The sequence below is a fragment of the Glycine max genome, chromosome 9 (genome assembly GCF_000004515.6).
Source record: "Glycine max cultivar Williams 82 chromosome 9, Glycine_max_v4.0, whole genome shotgun sequence".
Taxonomy (NCBI): Eukaryota; Viridiplantae; Streptophyta; class Magnoliopsida; order Fabales; family Fabaceae; genus Glycine; species Glycine max.
In genome coordinates this window covers 18,827,603-18,843,910 of record NC_038245.2, presented here as the reverse complement: position 1 = coordinate 18,843,910, position 16,308 = coordinate 18,827,603, and the positions used below count along the sequence as shown (strand labels likewise).

At 36.4% G+C, this 16,308-nt stretch overlaps 1 protein-coding gene across 1 annotated transcript; it reads right to left on the bottom strand.

Moving 5' to 3' along the window:
- Positions 1-2,102: 2,102 nt before the first annotated feature.
- Positions 2,103-5,221, bottom strand: LOC106794098 (homogentisate solanesyltransferase, chloroplastic). Its single transcript, XM_014761623.3, has 7 exons — positions 4,855-5,221; positions 4,152-4,276; positions 3,914-4,060; positions 3,431-3,656; positions 3,191-3,264; positions 2,679-2,771; positions 2,103-2,433 (listed from the first exon to the last, which is right to left on the bottom strand). The coding sequence occupies exons 1-7, from the start codon at positions 5,065-5,067 to the stop codon at positions 2,103-2,105; spliced, it is 1,209 nt and encodes a 402-aa protein (XP_014617109.1). The 5' UTR covers positions 5,068-5,221.
- Positions 5,222-16,308: the final 11,087 nt, after the last annotated feature.

Sequence of the window (16,308 nt, the reverse complement as noted above, 5' to 3'; positions counted from 1 at the left end):
GTGGAAAAGTAAAGATAAGGAATGAAAAGTTCAACACTTAGACTAGCAGAGATGGTGTCAAGAAAGATATATACAAAAAAACATTTCAAAACATGTTTTCATTTTAGCCCTATTATTATTAAACCATTGATGTTGGAGTCTAGATATTTTTTTTGAAAAAATAAAGGTAAGTGTATTTTGCCACCTAGAGTAATTGAGTATAGAACTATTCATATTCCATTGATAAAAGATCTTGATCTCTATATATATCCCCAAAAGACAAAGTGGAACAACTAGAACAAGCAAAGCAAGTTCTTTTAAAAACCAATTGACATGGTTATGTCATCCTAATCTAAAATATAATAAAACTAATTAGCATGAAATTTGTATCAATCAACGTATTCATTAGTGCCACAGTGCAAGTACTTAACCAACCAATAAGCCGTGATATTAACTAATGTGACGAGGAGGTTCATGGTATTGATAAGTAGTTGAACTGATTCGTGTCATCTGTAATCTTTATGTTTCAAGAGACAAAAATAGAGATCAAATATCTGAGCATTGAAAACAGTTAATAAGTTGCTACAATTACTTTCTTACAGAAGATATAATATATTACCTTGGTATAATTTGCTTGTTCTAATATTCGTGCCTGAAATATAAGAAAGCAAGTCATGGCTATTTTTCAATATCAGCTTGCATCTATTTTGGAGAATTTAAGAAACAGAAAAATGAGAAAGCAACTTAAGTATCTTCTGCATATCACCTAGGTCCCAATAAGCATATACATACTTACATAGTGCACGTGATAGACAAATCTCAACAACACTACAGGGGGTAAAATGCTTTGCTTTATAATATCAACAACCATAAAATGCTACATTTTTTATGATGCCATAGATATCTTTAAGCACTTGTAGTCTTGATCACAATAGGTTATTCTTATGCCATCTAATTTACAAAGTTGAAAACAGGTAAAGCCTGTTAGATGGAAGGGGGAAGAGTTTGGGGATCTTTCTCTTTTATTTTCCTTGCATGTTTTTTGGGGCTTAAAATCAGAAAGTGGGCCCTAGACAGTCTACTAATATCTCAAACCGTATACTAACACCAACTTTTTTATTTTTTAAGCAAAGGAAAGGAGGAAAATTTCTGAGAAATTTACTCTGAATGATTCAACAAACTTGCGGCCTTTTGAAGATAAAATGCAGGTTCCACAGAACTCTTCTTCTCAATTCAATTTAGAGGTTTTGAAAGTAGGATTGAGTATTAGAGATTACATAAATAGGGAAATACTTTTGTTGGAAAAACTGCCTTAATTGTGGACACCCCTTAGCATGCCTTAGTTGTGGCCTCTTTGGGGTTTGCCTGAAGTGCAACCTTGAGGGTGGTGGTTTAGTGGTTTAGTCCCACATTGACTAGAGATATGGTCAAATTAAAATATATAACTAGGGGACAACCCTCATCTTACAAACCAGTTTTGTAGGATTGAGTTAGACCCAAATCCAGATTCTAAGAACTTTAATTATGGATTATGGATATTATGAAATCAAGACATGAAAGATAATAAAAACTCTAATGACACCTAGCCAATTTTTATCATTTAATATACACATGATAAATCTATTATATATAATCTATAATATAAATTTTAAAATTTAATATATAGCGGTTTATGCGGTTCAATGAAGTGATCCACTAGTCGGACCAGAGACCCACTAAACCAGTACCATGACCAAGTTGATGACCAGTCCAAGTTTTATAACCCTGTCTTTCCCTTTTTTGTAACAAAATCTTCTATAATTCCCCTAATCCTCACCCCCCCCCCCCCCCCCCCCCCCCAAAATGGCCAAAAAAAAAAAAAAAAAAAAACCGAATTGCACTGGCCGCCAATTGGGGACCGGATTAGGAATACCGGAAAAAAACCACTTTTTAAATTTGTCAAGAACACATTTATCCAAGTTATACTGGGAAGAAATTCCCAACAACACAGAACTCAATAGCTTGCCCCATTTCTCTAAACAAAACAAATATATTTTATTCGGAGTAATGGAGTGACTTGGTAGGTGGAGGAATAAATGGGATTACATAAAAAAAAACACCTGAAACATTTATGAAAGTCCACTTTAAATAAAAAGAGCAGGCCTGACAGTTGGTAATCCAATTAACAAAACCTGGGTAAAACAAGGCTTCTTATGCAAAATTGTATGAGCTGGTATGAGTAGCCACGCTGAATGCCTGTCAACAGTTCCAGAACGTACATAAGATTTTGTTTCCATGTATGAAAAGATAAAGAATTTCATGTAGGTGATTGGCACATTATGCAAGTTTATATTCACCTGAGGCATATAAATTGCTGCCAAAACAGAAACAATATAATTCACCAGCAAAATTCCAGAACCAAGGAAAGCAATGTTCCGAACTCCTAATTTTGTAGCAAAGGTTGATATCTGATACCTGAAGTTAGTTATGACATGCAAATCCATATTAGATACAGCACCTAATTAAAGGTTGGAAGCAGATTATGCTTTATACACAGAACATACACACGCACGCACACACACACACCTATATGACTATAGGTACATACACAAATGCAAATTTGTTGAAATAGAGGTGAAATGCAATATCAGCAACCCGGCCACCCGGGTAAATAAGATCAGTGAACTGCAATGTTTACACTACTGGATACCAAAACTTACTTGCGATCACCTTCAACATCAGGAAGATCTTTTGTTATAGCAATTACCAGTGCGAAAAATGTTACAAATGTTGTGATAAAAACCACAGGAGAGCTGCAGGCAGAGATACAAGAACAAATATATAATAAGTTCCCAAAATATGAACCGAACACCTAAAAAAAATATTGAATGAAAAGCTAACACCACTATAAGCTTCATTCATGTCAGGGGAGCACAATTTATATTGCAAGGCAGAATTGACTGACTCAACCACTTTAAGGTGGATTGCACTTCTAAAATTGTCATTTATTACTGTTATAAAATCACTGGTGCCCTTGTTTTTAGCAATTCTATCTTGGATATTTTATTCTTTGATTATATTTTTTTCTTGGTTGAAACATCAAAAGTTCATAGTTAGTATACTCTACAATGTGTGTCTATTTAAACACCAGCCGGGCAGCCACCCATGAACTCAGTTGTTCAACTTTACCAATTACAGATATGAAGCAACAAATGATAAAATTCTAACCCACCTCCATTCAAATGCAAGCCCAAGGGAAGCTCTAGTGGCATAGTACACACCAAAGTTAAGGAGAAAACCACGTACCTGCATAAGCCTCTTCTGTCAATCTTTTCAACTATATCAACAAATACTTAAAATTCAATTGCCTACTGAATTTATCCAAAAAAAAAAAGAAAAAATAAACAGATTCACAAATTGTTGTTACTTGTTAGAACTGAAAAAATTAGGAGGAAAGGAGGATATATCATACCGTGGCAATTATAAGAAATGCTGCAACAGGAAAGCGTTTCATCCTCAATGGAGGAACAGAATAGATGGTTCCCAAGAAAAGGCCAAGTGTGTAAAGAGAAAAAATGAAAGGCCCAAAGTTCAACCCTGCAATCGACAGGCCAGCTGCTGCAAAAAATATAACCAAGAACCATGCAGATTGGACAGAAAGATCTCCAGCAGCTATAGGTAAATAAGGTTTGTTTACCCTGAAAAAAGAATATAAAACCAACTTAGATTAACACTACTGTCTGGATTTATTTATATAGACATTTAACGACAACTAGAATAATTTAAGAACTAGAGCAAAAGAATCTTAAAATGAAATCACTGTACTGTTAAACATGTTCAAGAACAAAACATTGTAACTTCAGCAAGAAACGTGCAATGGGAAGGACGTGAAAAGGAAAATAACAACTGGAAGACAGCAAGTAATGAGACAGTTATCTATATGCCTGCTTCATACTTGTCAATGCTAATGTCATAGATTTGATTGATGCCAACTATATAACCATTCCCACAAATCAGGGCAAAAAGACCAGAGAAAGCTTTGAACAAAAGAGACCACTTTATCAAATTCGTGTTCTCAATCAATGCTCTTGCCACCAAAGCACTGTAAATACAAAGAGAAAATGAAATTCAGACAAGTATGCTTGGGATGAAGTTGCAAGAAACAGTTGCTAGCAAGTTATAAAGTTACTCACAATGAACCTAGTGCTGTACCACGTATAGTATGTGGCCTTAAAAATCTCCAGCAAGCATCTTTCAAATCTAAAAGTCTTTCAGCTAATGGACGATCAGAACCAGCAGCTCCAACTCCAGTGCAGGCCTGTCAGCATAACAAGAGTAAAATCTCATGCAAAAACCAAAAGTAGGGTAAAAGAATGTCCTTTAAGTGCATGCTTGGTTTCACGATGAATTCTCTAGGTAACTTTTTTACACGTTTGGTTTCATGTTGAGGAATTGATTTTGAGTCCAGAATTGATTATAAGTTAAAGCGGCTCTAGGTAACTTCTGTTTTAGATCAAAAAAATTATACTTACTAAGTTTTACTATTAACTTGCTTTTGTAACCCAAACATAAATCACGTTACTTCAAACTCAATTTTAACCGAAATCAATTTTGCAAAATCAATTTCGCTCAGAGTCAATTTTGTTAGATGTTCATCCAAACAAACACTAAACCAACACATAGTTATATCAAGTTGAAGTGACTAATGAAATGATAAATGGCATATGCAGAAACAACTCATTGTTCCAAACACTGCAGGAATCAGCAATTTGAAAACCTCCCATCCTACCAAATCTCAATTCACCATGAACTGTTCTGCAAAACCCATCAATTTTTTTTCCTGTAAAACACAATCAAAGGAATCAAAATTAGAACTTTAAGGGAAAACAAACACACCCTTATGGAACTGGGTCTTTGGGGTCTCTTAGGAACAGCATTTGAGCAGCATCTGTAACTGTGATGGTTCAACCCAATTGAGTTGAAGTGTTTGGAAAATCCTAAGAACAAAGGTTGGGACGTTGTGGCCTTAGTGGATGATAGTTTAGCGAAATTCAAAGTGGGAATTGTGGAAGGAACACGATGTGAAGTTGGAGAGAGTGAGAGCTCCATAAGGAGCTGAACACAGCAAACGAAAAAACACTCCAAATTTCAGACGCAACGCAAGGCAAAAAAATGTGCGTAAATTGTAGAGCCTTTGCTCACACAGTCACATTAGCTATCTTGAGGGGTCACAACTTACCTGTGCCTCAAATTTTGTTTTCCTGTCTCAAAGTAATAATGATTATAAAATAAAATGTTGTTCTTTACATGCATTTTAAGTTTAAATTTGCTTTGTTTATGTTTAAAAAGGTTTGTAAAAAAATGTTTAAAAGGTTGAATTTATAGTAAAGGTGTTTATTAAGAGAGAGTTTTTTGGTTTCTAAGAAATTATATGTTTGGAAAAATTTAGTTTCTTATGCTTAGTATACATTTTACAAAAAAAAAATTGTATTTATGGGAAATGTTATTTTTTGGAAATGGATTTTAATTAATTTCCCACAAAAATTTTCTTAAAGAGAGGTGAAAATTTTACTTTTTTAAATTTAATTTTTCTTTTAATACAATAAATACATCATGTTATTATTTATTAAATTATATAATATATAAATAATTAAATAATCTCCCTCAAAAAAATTAAATAATCAATAAAAATATATATAATTATTTTACTCTAAGAAATTTATTTAAAAATCATCGGTAATCAATCAAACATTATTTATTTTTAAGAAACATAATTCTCAATACTTATGATTCACGTTTAAATATCAAAAGATTTATCTCTTACCAAACATTTCCTAAAAAAATTCTATAAAATCAAATTAATTATTTTATTAGTTTATTATATTAATTTAGTCAATTAATTATGTGGTAAACTACAAAAGATATTATGTCCGTTAAAATTTATAGCGTTAGTATAAAAGACCCACGGAATTACTAATTTAATTTATAAGAGGGACACTTTTAAAAGAATGAAATATAACTTACTCTTTACCACTAAAATATAAATAAAAATAAGTCTATATATGATGGATTAAAATATAAATAAATTTTGACTAATTATTTCTTATTTGATGATATAATCTCCATCATATTCATTATTAATTAAAGTTTCATTTTTAATAACGTTCTCGTTTATATCTTATGGAATTAAATGAAAAGGATATTTTAAAAAAATAAATTAGTTTTTTTATTATTAAAATTAAATGATGTTAACTAATTTTTTAATAGATTTAAATTAGTATTTTTTTTATATTTCAGCCTGCAGGAAGTAAAATTAAAGGGGGCGGGGAATTCTATTAGTGAAAATTATTATTGTTGTTATTTTTATACTTAAAAAGTACGGTAAAAAAGTGTATTTAATTGAAATGTGTTGTTATGCAATTTATTTTATTTTTTAAATTTAAATTTTTGAGTGTAATTTATTTATTTGATATAAATTCTTTTTAAGGTTTCATTTGACTTTTTTAGAAAGTTTATGTTAAAAAATTATTTAAAAACTTACTTAATAATACTGTTTCGAAATAAATTAAGAAAATTAATTATAAATAGATTAATGAGTCTAAAGATATACGTAAGTCAACAAGTCATCATTTAACAATATTAATAAGATTTGCATGAATAATTTGAAGCTAAGGAAAAAGTTAGATAGATCGGATTAATTTTATCTAAATAAAAAAAATATTTTATGTTAATTTAATAAAAATAAAACTCAAGGAGTTGATTTTTTTTTTACAAGAGTAAACTTAGTTCATATTATTAATTATTAAGAGTAAATAATCACTTTTGTCTTTAAATGTGTAATTCGCTAACAAATGTTTTCCTGAGAGATGAAAATATAAAATTTAGTCCCTAAGAGTGTGAAAAGTACAATAAATATATCTGATCGTTAACTTCCGTCGCTTAATAAAATAGTCTAAGTGACACAACAAGATAAATTTGTCACTAAAATAATTGTCAACGTGGTCATCTTTAATTGCTAACATAGGAATATATTTGTCATATAATATTTTTTTTTACTTTTCCTCTTCCCATCCTATGGGAATATGAATGGCTAAATAACCACTTTTGTCTCTTAATGTGTAACTCGCTGACAAATACGTCCCTGGAAGATGAAAATACAAATTTAGTCCTCGAAAGTGTAAAAAGTACAACAAATATATTTGGTCGTTAACTTTCGTTTATCACGGTTAGTAGAATAGTTAAGATTCGAAGAAGTGAAATATGAGACATATTTATTTTTTAGAGTAATTTGAAAAAAATTGTAATGAACGGTATACTGTTACAATGTTTTATTTAGTAAACTGGTATAATATTTATTTTGAATAATTTCTATTGTGACAGAAAAATTATGGTTGATAATCAATATTATCGTTATTATTATGTTTGTTTTAAATTATGTTTGCGAATATGTTTTTGTAAGTGATTATTGTAATGTTATGCTTGTAACGATGGAAAAATAGCGAAAATTTATCCTAAAATTATATTTTACCCTTAAATGAAATGAAATTTCGGATATAACAAATTAGTTCAATGGAAACATACTAATATTTAGGTCCAATAAAAATTACTGAAATTTTCGTCCAATAATGATAACTTAGGTTAAATTACTATTTAGTCCCTATAGTTTCATGGTTCTTACCTTTTTAGTCCTTATAGTTTGAAAGTGGTCTTTTTAGTCTTTATAGTTTACATTTTAATTCTCTTTTAGTCCCTGTAGTTTAAAAGTGTTTTTTTTAGTCCTTATAGTTTACATTTTAATTATCTTTTAGTCCCTGTAATTTAAAAACTATAGGGACTAAAAAAGTAAGAATCATGAAACTATATGGTCTAAAAAGACCACTTTCAAAACTACAGGGACTAAAAGAGAATTAAAATGTAAACTATAGGGACTAAAAAGACCACTTTCAAATTATAAGGACTAAAAAAGTAAGAATCATGAAACTATAGGGACCAAATAAGTAATTTAACTGATAACTTATTAACATTTTTTGTCCAATGGAACGTACTGACATTTAGGTCTAAAAAAAATTCCTGACATTTTCCTTTAATAAAACAAATATTGACATTTTCATTCAACAAAAATTATTGACATTTACGTCCAAAAATGGTATCTTATTAATGGTGACAGACGAAACGCTGAATATATTTATCGCACTCGGACTAAGTTTTATATTTGTATCTTTCAAGTATTTATCAGAATAGAAACAAAAGTGATTATTTACCCTATTATTAAGTATACATGAAGGAACACATGATGGTAATTGATGGAAAACATGGCTGCTAGCATAAAACTACGACGCTCTCGCAAGAGAATGAGCGATGTGGTTAGATTGCTGCCGAACAAAACTCACATCGAATCTGGGGAAAACATCAGACTATCTTTGCACTTTTGAATTATTGAACCAAAATAAGAACTTCCATGTCTGGACTTATTAATGCTATCTACCACGTGCTTACAATCAAGTTCAAAGTTGATATATATTGTTGTAGTTCTTTCCATGGAGCCATTTTAGTGTGTGTGTAGAAAACTCCAGGCTTCTGCAACTTCTGGTTTGGGCTCTCCTTGCTGGTGCATTGTTTTGGCTATTAGGAACAAACCATGTTCATACCTAAGACAGAAGGCAACTCCTAATAAGTTCTGGTTCGTAAAAATAGCAGCGTCCATGTTGCATTTTATATGCCCCTATTGCGGTTTGGTCCATTTGGCTGGTTGAGACATTGGTTTGGTAGTCCCTATTCACATGTGATTCTGCTTTGCCTTGGTCACTAGAGTGCGAATAGGCATCTCTTCTTCCTTGTAAATTTTGGTGTTTCGACGTCACCAAATGGTCCATAACATGGTTGCGGAATTGTTGCAAACATCATGTGGAAGGCATTGAACCAGATCAAAGATGAGAGAGTTGATACCTACAATAAGTGTTTTATGTTGTATATAAGGACAAAGTCCAAATTCGCTCCAAACTTGAATTGCTTGAGGACAGTCGAAGAACATGTGCCATGTGTTTTCTAGATCATTGGTAAAAAAAAGGGCACGTTGGAAGGCATTAGACTCCCTTTTAGAAGAGACATTATGATAGACCAAGCGGGTCACAAGCAGCACAAACATAGAGGCCCAAAAGAAGAATCACAGCTCCTTGAAGGTTCCAGGATTACGTGTGAGCGATGCTGATAAGGAGTAGAATAAAATAAAGGATTTATTACAAATCCTAAGTGCATGTCTGTTATACGCGTACGTGTCTGTCCTTGTGAGTGTGTGTCTGTTAGTGGTGCGCTTGTGAGTACATGTTTTTTATTATTGTCAGGTATTATACCAGCAGGGTTGTTAGAGGGGTTTTGGCACCTTGTGCATGTATTCTCGCTCTTATCCTTTTCTGCATTCGAGCTCCTATTTATAGGGGTGCACCGCAGGAACAAAGGAAGAAAATATAATACCCCTTTTCTCTAATAGCGTTCCTTCTTATCTTCGTTCTTAACAACTTGGTGCTCTCGTTCTTGAGCCATGGCGGAATCCACTCGAGCCAAGACCAACCTTGACCATTTGGAGGACGTCGTCGCTAAGCTGACCACCAACCAACTATCCTTGTCAGCCAAAATCAACGAGCTCGTGTAGCTCTTTGCGGTAATGGAGTCCAGTCAACACTCTCCTGCATCTTCGTCGGCTCATCCTCCTTCTCCCTCCCCACCTGCCCATCCATACCGACTGAAGCTGGAGGTTCTGCGTTTTGAAGGTACAGATCCCGTAGGGTGGATCTTTAAGATAAATCTATTCTTTGATTATCATGCTACATTGGAACCAGAACGCTTGACAATAGCCTCGTTCTACCTGGATGGCCCGACACTTGCATGGTTCCCATGGATGATGCGCAATGGACAACTTCCCTCATGGCAAGGGTTCCTTCAGGCGCTAGAGGCACACTTTGCTTCTTCACACTATGAAGATCCTATGGGGTCTTTATTCAAGTTAACACAGCAAGGCACCGTCAACGAATACCTCACAAAATTCGAAGCCTTGGAAAATCGGATCATTGGCTTGCCTCCTTCGTTTTTATTAAGTTGCTTCATCTCAGGCCTGTCGTCAGAGATACACCAGGAGGTCCAGGCGTCACATCCCCTCTCCATAATCCACGCCGCTGCCCTTGCTTGTTTATAGGAAGACAAATTCCGAGAACTGCGAACCCTTACCCACACCGTACCACTCCACCTCCACATGTTCCACCACCTGCCTTGCTTACTCCTTCCCCACTCCCACCAACACCACCATCACCTATTCCATACAAACGCCTATCATCGGAGGAACTGTCCGTGCGCCGTAAGGGCCTATGTTTTAACTGTGACGAGAAATTCACACATGGCCATCGTTGCGCTTCCAAACTATTTCTCTTCATTGCTGATGATGATGAACTTGACCCCGAGATACCTCCTCCAGAGGACCTTCCTCCCTTACGACCTAATCCTGATGAACCACCACAACCTCAAATTAGCCTCCACGCTATTTCAGGTCATCCCGAGCCCGAAACCCTCCGCATGGTGGGATTTATCTCAAAGTGGAAGGTCATTATTTTGATTGATGGAGGCAGCATGCACAACTTCATTCATGAGAGCTTAGTCTCAACTCTTAGCTTGACGGCACAATCCACTCGCACCCTCTGCGTTATTGTTGATAATGGTAGCGAGATCGCGTGTTCACAAGTCCGCTCCAATGTCATTATTTAGGTTCAAGGACACCGGTTCTCAGCAGAATTTCATGTCTTACCTCTCGGGGGTGTGGACCTGGTTGTAGGAGTGCAATGGCTCAAGTCTTTAGGCCCAGTTTTGACCAACTACGCGACTTTAACCATGAAGTTCATGAACCATGGTCGCCTTGTCAAGCTTCGGGGAGATCGCGAGAATGTCATTCATGATGTAACACACCATCAGTTACGACACATGATTCAATCTAAAGGTGTTAGCGCCCTTTTCCACAACGACTCACAGAACCTGAGCTCCCTTCCAACCAAACCACCAGAACTTCTACCCAACTCCTAGATATCGACCTTCTCCTTCAGCGTTATGTTGGTTTATTCCAAAACCCATCCACTCTACCTCCGACTCGACAAATTAACCTTACCATTAACCTTGTACCAAACTTGGCACCGATATGAGTACGCCCCTACAGGTACCCCCACTTTCTGAAACAAGAAATTGAGTTGCAGGTCACCAACATGCTGCGTAGTGGCATCATTCGACTGAGCCAGAGTCCTTTCTCATCTCCAATTCTTCTTGTAAAGAAAAGAGATGGGTTGTGGCGCTTCTGCGTCGACTATAGGGCCTTGAATGCAATAACAGTAAAGGATAGTTTTCTGATACCCACCATTGATGAGTTGCTGGACGAACTTGGTGGAGCTTGCTAGTTTACGAAGTTAGACTTACTCCAAGGGTACCATAAGATTCTAATGCAGGAGGAGGATGTATACAAGATAGCTTTTCGCACCCATGAAGAGCATTACGAGTTTCATGTTATGCCTTTTGGTCTTTGCAATGCCCCCTCTTCGTTTCAAGCGTTAATGAACACCACATTCCGACCACAATTGCGCAAATTCATTATCATCTTTTTTGACGATATTTTGATTTACAACAAAACCTTCGAGGCTCATGTCCATCATATGGAGTGCGTATTTCAGCTGCTTCAGGAGGGCCAATTCTTCCGCAAATTATCCAAATGTGCCTTTGCCCAGCGCCAAATTGAGTATTTAGGACATACGGTTTCAGGTTCCAGTGTGAAACCCGTGCCGGAGAAGATTCTCGCCATCCAACAATGGCCACCACCAACTTCTCTCCAGACTCTTCGAGGATTTCTAGGCCTCACGGGGTTTTATAGATGCTTCATTCGAGGCTATGCCATGACAACGACACCCTTGGTTCATCTCCTCACTAAGGACACCTTCGAATGGTCTACGGCGGCACAGGATGCCTTCCAGGCTTTAAAAACTACTGTCAGCACTGCCCCGGTACTTTGCTTACCTGACTTTTCTTTACCATTTACGTTGGAAACAAATGCTTCAGGTCTGGGCATGGGTGCGGTGTTATCCTAACAACACCATCCAATCGCATTTTTGAGCAAACAATTTTGCCCAAGGTTACAACAAGCTTCAACATATGTTCGTGAGTTGTGCGCCATAACCTCTGCCGTGAAGAAGTGGCGGCAGTATTTGCTGGGCCACCCCTTTATCATACTCACTAGTCATAGGAGCCTTAAGGAACTCATGAGTCAGAATGCACAAATACTTGAGCAACACAAGTACCTCACCAAACTCATGGCGTATGACTTCTTTATACAATTCCTTCCGGCCTCTCAAATCGTGTTACTGATGCTCTCTCCCGAGTTTTAGAGGTGGACAAGGGTATGGCGTTTTGGTTGTCAGTTCCACACTTCACCTTCATGGACGACCTTAAACGCGAACTGGAAACCAATCAAGAGTTCTTGCACCTTCGAAAAGAGTTGCAGGAACAACCTTCTTAGCACCTAAACTTTGTGTACTCGAATGGTCTCATACTGCAGAATGGTCGCATATGGCGTCCCCATGACCTACAGTTTATTCCACTTTTATTGCAGGAATTCCTCTCCACACCTACGGGTGGACATATGGGCATCACTAAGACCTTAGCTCGAATTCAAGCTAATTTCATGTGGCGTTCGATACGTGAAGATGTTTGACATTTTATGGGTCAGTGTCTAGATTGTCAGGCCACTAAATATGAAACCCAGAGATCAACTGGGCTCCTGGTGCCATTATCTATTTCCCATAGATCATGGGAAGACATGTCCCTCGACTTTATTATGGGATTGCCGCCATTCCGAGGGCACACAATGTTACTAGTGGTTGTGGACCGCTTCTCAAAGGGTATCCATTTGGGACTTCTGCCTGCACAATTCTCGGCTTACTAGGTGGCCAGTGTCTTCCTGGACATAGTCGCAAAACACCATGGCATGCCGAAGAGTTTGGTGTCTGATCGTGATCCTCTTTTTATCTCGAAATTATGGCAGGAGCTCTTTAAACTCTCGGGCAAAAAGTTACGCTTCAACTCTACTTATCACCCCCAGTCCGATGGACAAACCTACGACCCGGGGAAAATTTATACCATGGGTGGAATGGTCCTACAATACCTCGAAGAATACGAGTACCAGTAGGTTCCCATTCGAGGTAACATTTGGTAGAGAACCACCAATGATCCTTCAATATATTCAAGGATCATCCTCAGTGGACGCAGTCGACACACTGCTTGTTAGACAAGTGGTCTCAGTATCTTAAGAAGGGGGGGGGGGTTGAATTAAGATACAAAACTTTGCCTAATTAAAATTTATACTGGTTCGGTCATGCTCTATGCCTACGTCCAGTTCCCAAGCAACCCTCTTGAGATTTCCACTATCTTGTAAAATGTCTTTTACAAAGTCTGAACCACACATGGACAACCCTTCCCTTGTGTTCTAAAATCCTTACATCTTAAGAGACCCTCAGTCTCTTAAACAACTTTCTTTGAATAAGAAGAGGAAGAATTTTCTCCCTTTAAGAGAAGGATATTACAATTGAAGATCAATCAAGATTCCTTATTGAATATGCAAGTGTTTGACCAATGAATCTTTTTTAGAGGATACGACATTTTAGTTCAGAAAAAACTCTCTTAGGAATTTCGTGTCCCAAGTCACCTATTTATAGGCCTTTGATGGCCATTCAAAAATCTGTTGAACAGATGTGACTCTTGGGAGTTATTTTCTGAAAAGTTGTGACTCTTGGAGGTTATTTTCTGAAGAGTTGTGACTCTTGGGAGTTATTTTTTAAGAGTTGTGACTCTTAGGAGTTATTTGAAGAGTTGTGACTCTTGGAAGTTATTTTCTGAAGAGTTGTGACTCTTGGGAGTTATTTTCTAAATTCTTGACTTGGATCAAACTTGAGAAGCGTTTATCTTTGGCATCATCAAAAACTTCATATCATATATGCTTTTACACTGCTGACTTCCAGGGAAACATTGTTTTCTAGCATAAGAAAGAAGCTGCTTAAGGCGCAAGACCAAATGAAACACTATGCAGATAAGCACCGCCGAGAGGTGTCCTTTGAGGTAGGGGATAATGTAATGGTCAAACTGCAACCTCATCGACAATCTTCCATCACGGGAGCATCTCATCACAAGCTTGCTTGGCGTTATTAAGGACCCTTCAAGATTATCGAGTGCATAGGACCAGTGGCCTATAAGCTTTTGTTGCCAGCAGAGTCTTGCATTCACCCAGTCTTCCATTGTTCTCTACTAGGGGTGGATAAACGGGTCCAAGTCCATGGACTGACCCGCGGGGCCCGCGGTCCGCGCGGGTTACAGACCAATTTTTTTAAATGGTCCATGGTTATGTCATATTTTTGGACCTGCCCCGATTAACCCACGGACTATGCGGGTTTGACCCGCGGGGTCCGCGGGTTGCCCGTAGCCCGCATTAGGTTTAATTTGTGTGATCCTGACCCAATTATATTAGGTTTGATTTTCTCTTTTTCACTTTAAACTTTTTTTTTTAAAAAATAACAGATAAAGAAATATATTAGATAAGATAAATATATAAAGATAAAAATAAAAGATTTAAATTAAAAGATGATAAAGATAAAAAAAGATAAGATAAGAAAAATAAAAGATAACAAAAATAAAAGATTAAGATAAAAAAGATAAGTGATAACCTGCTAAAAATCTTTTTTTTTTTATATTTTCTCAATCTTTTTCATTTTTAATCTATCATTTTCATATCTGAAAGTCATAAATAATAAAAATATCAATTCTTATCATTTAAGCCAAAAATAATTGTTAGATAAATATTTTTAAAGATATTTCGATATATTTTTATTATAAAAAATAGCTCATATCATATTTAGTAGTTGTAGCAGGCTAAGAATATTTTTTCTCCTCACGTGTGCTTAACAAATATCGAACTAGGCTTCTTGTTGACAATATATACTAAAAATTGGTTACTAGTATTTGATATGCAGGATAAATAATATGTAACAATTATTGTCTTTTAATAACTTAACTTGATTTTATTCTAATATTTATTATTATTTTGAGTTTTAGGAAAAGAAGATGAAGATATAGAGATGGAGAAGGCTCAAGCTACTTCAAATATGAAATCATTTGTTGTTGGAGATGTTTAAATTTCATATTTTAGATTTATTGCTTGGATTTTCTTTTGTTAAGACATTATTTATTTTATTGATGTAATTGACTAATTATTGAGATTTTATTTACATTTGTATTGAACTTAATTTGATTGTATTATATTTTTATTAAAATTAAAATTCTTTTAAAACTAGGCCCGCGGACCGGCCCATTTGACCCGTGGGGTCTGCGGGGCGGGGGCGAACTGATTTATTTGGTCCGTGTAAGAAGCGGGGCGGATTAGACCGGTCCACTACCAATGCGGGCTTATGCGGACGGGCCTTACGTGGGGCGGACCGGCCCGCTTACCCACCCCTATTCTCTACTCAAGCCGTTTTTTCAAGATGTGGATAATCAGCCCATGCCACTTTCTCTCTTGCCAACGGCCTTGGATAACCAACATGTAATCACACCATTAGCTATCCTTAGCTCATGTCAGGAAGGTCAGGATCCAGACAGACGTCTCCAAGTGCTGGTGCAATGGAAGAGCCTCCATGTAGACGACACATCGAGGGAAGATTGGACTACGTTGAAGGACACTTATCACCTTGAGGACAAGGTGATTTTCGATGAGGCCGGGAGTGATAGACCAAGTGGGTCACAAGCAGCACAAACAAAGAGGCCCAAAAGAAGAATCACAGCTACTCGAAGGTTCCAAGATTACGTGTGAGCGATGCTGATAAGGAGTAGAATAAAATAAAGGATTTATCACAAATCCTGAGTGCATGTCTGTTATGCGCGTACATGTCTGTCCTTGTGAGTGTGTGTCCGTTAGTGGTGCACTTGTGAGTGCATGCTTTTTATTATTGTTGGGTATTATACCAGCAGGGTTGTTAGAGGGGTTTTGGCACCTTGTGCATGTATTCTCGCTCTTATCCTTTTCTGCCTTCGAGCACCTATTTATAGGGGTGCACCGCAGGAACAAAGGATGAAAATATAATACCCCTTTTCTCTAATAGTGTTCCTTCTTATCTTCGTTCTTAACATATTATCACATTGGAAGGCAATTCAAAGAACTCGCCAAACATGATGCTTGATCTTGGGAGGTGCATTCATTTTCCACATTTGTTCCCAGGGGCCTTCGACTTTGTGATCACTGTCATAGTGCAAGGACTCCATAATTTTTTTGTATGTGTTTTTGAT

Bases quoted from the DNA above. Each gene is read 5' to 3' on its own strand.
- LOC106794098 (XM_014761623.3), bottom strand. From the start codon at position 5,067: ATGGAGCTCTCACTCTCTCCAACTTCACATCGTGTTCCTTCCACAATT. The intron at 4,061-4,151 runs GTGAGTAACTTT...TTGTATTTACAG, and splicing joins GGTACAGCACTAGGTTCATT to TGCTTTGGTGGCAAGAGCAT. The intron at 2,772-3,190 runs GTGGGTTAGAAT...CTCTGCCTGCAG, and splicing joins GGGCTTGCATTTGAATGGAG to CTCTCCTGTGGTTTTTATCA.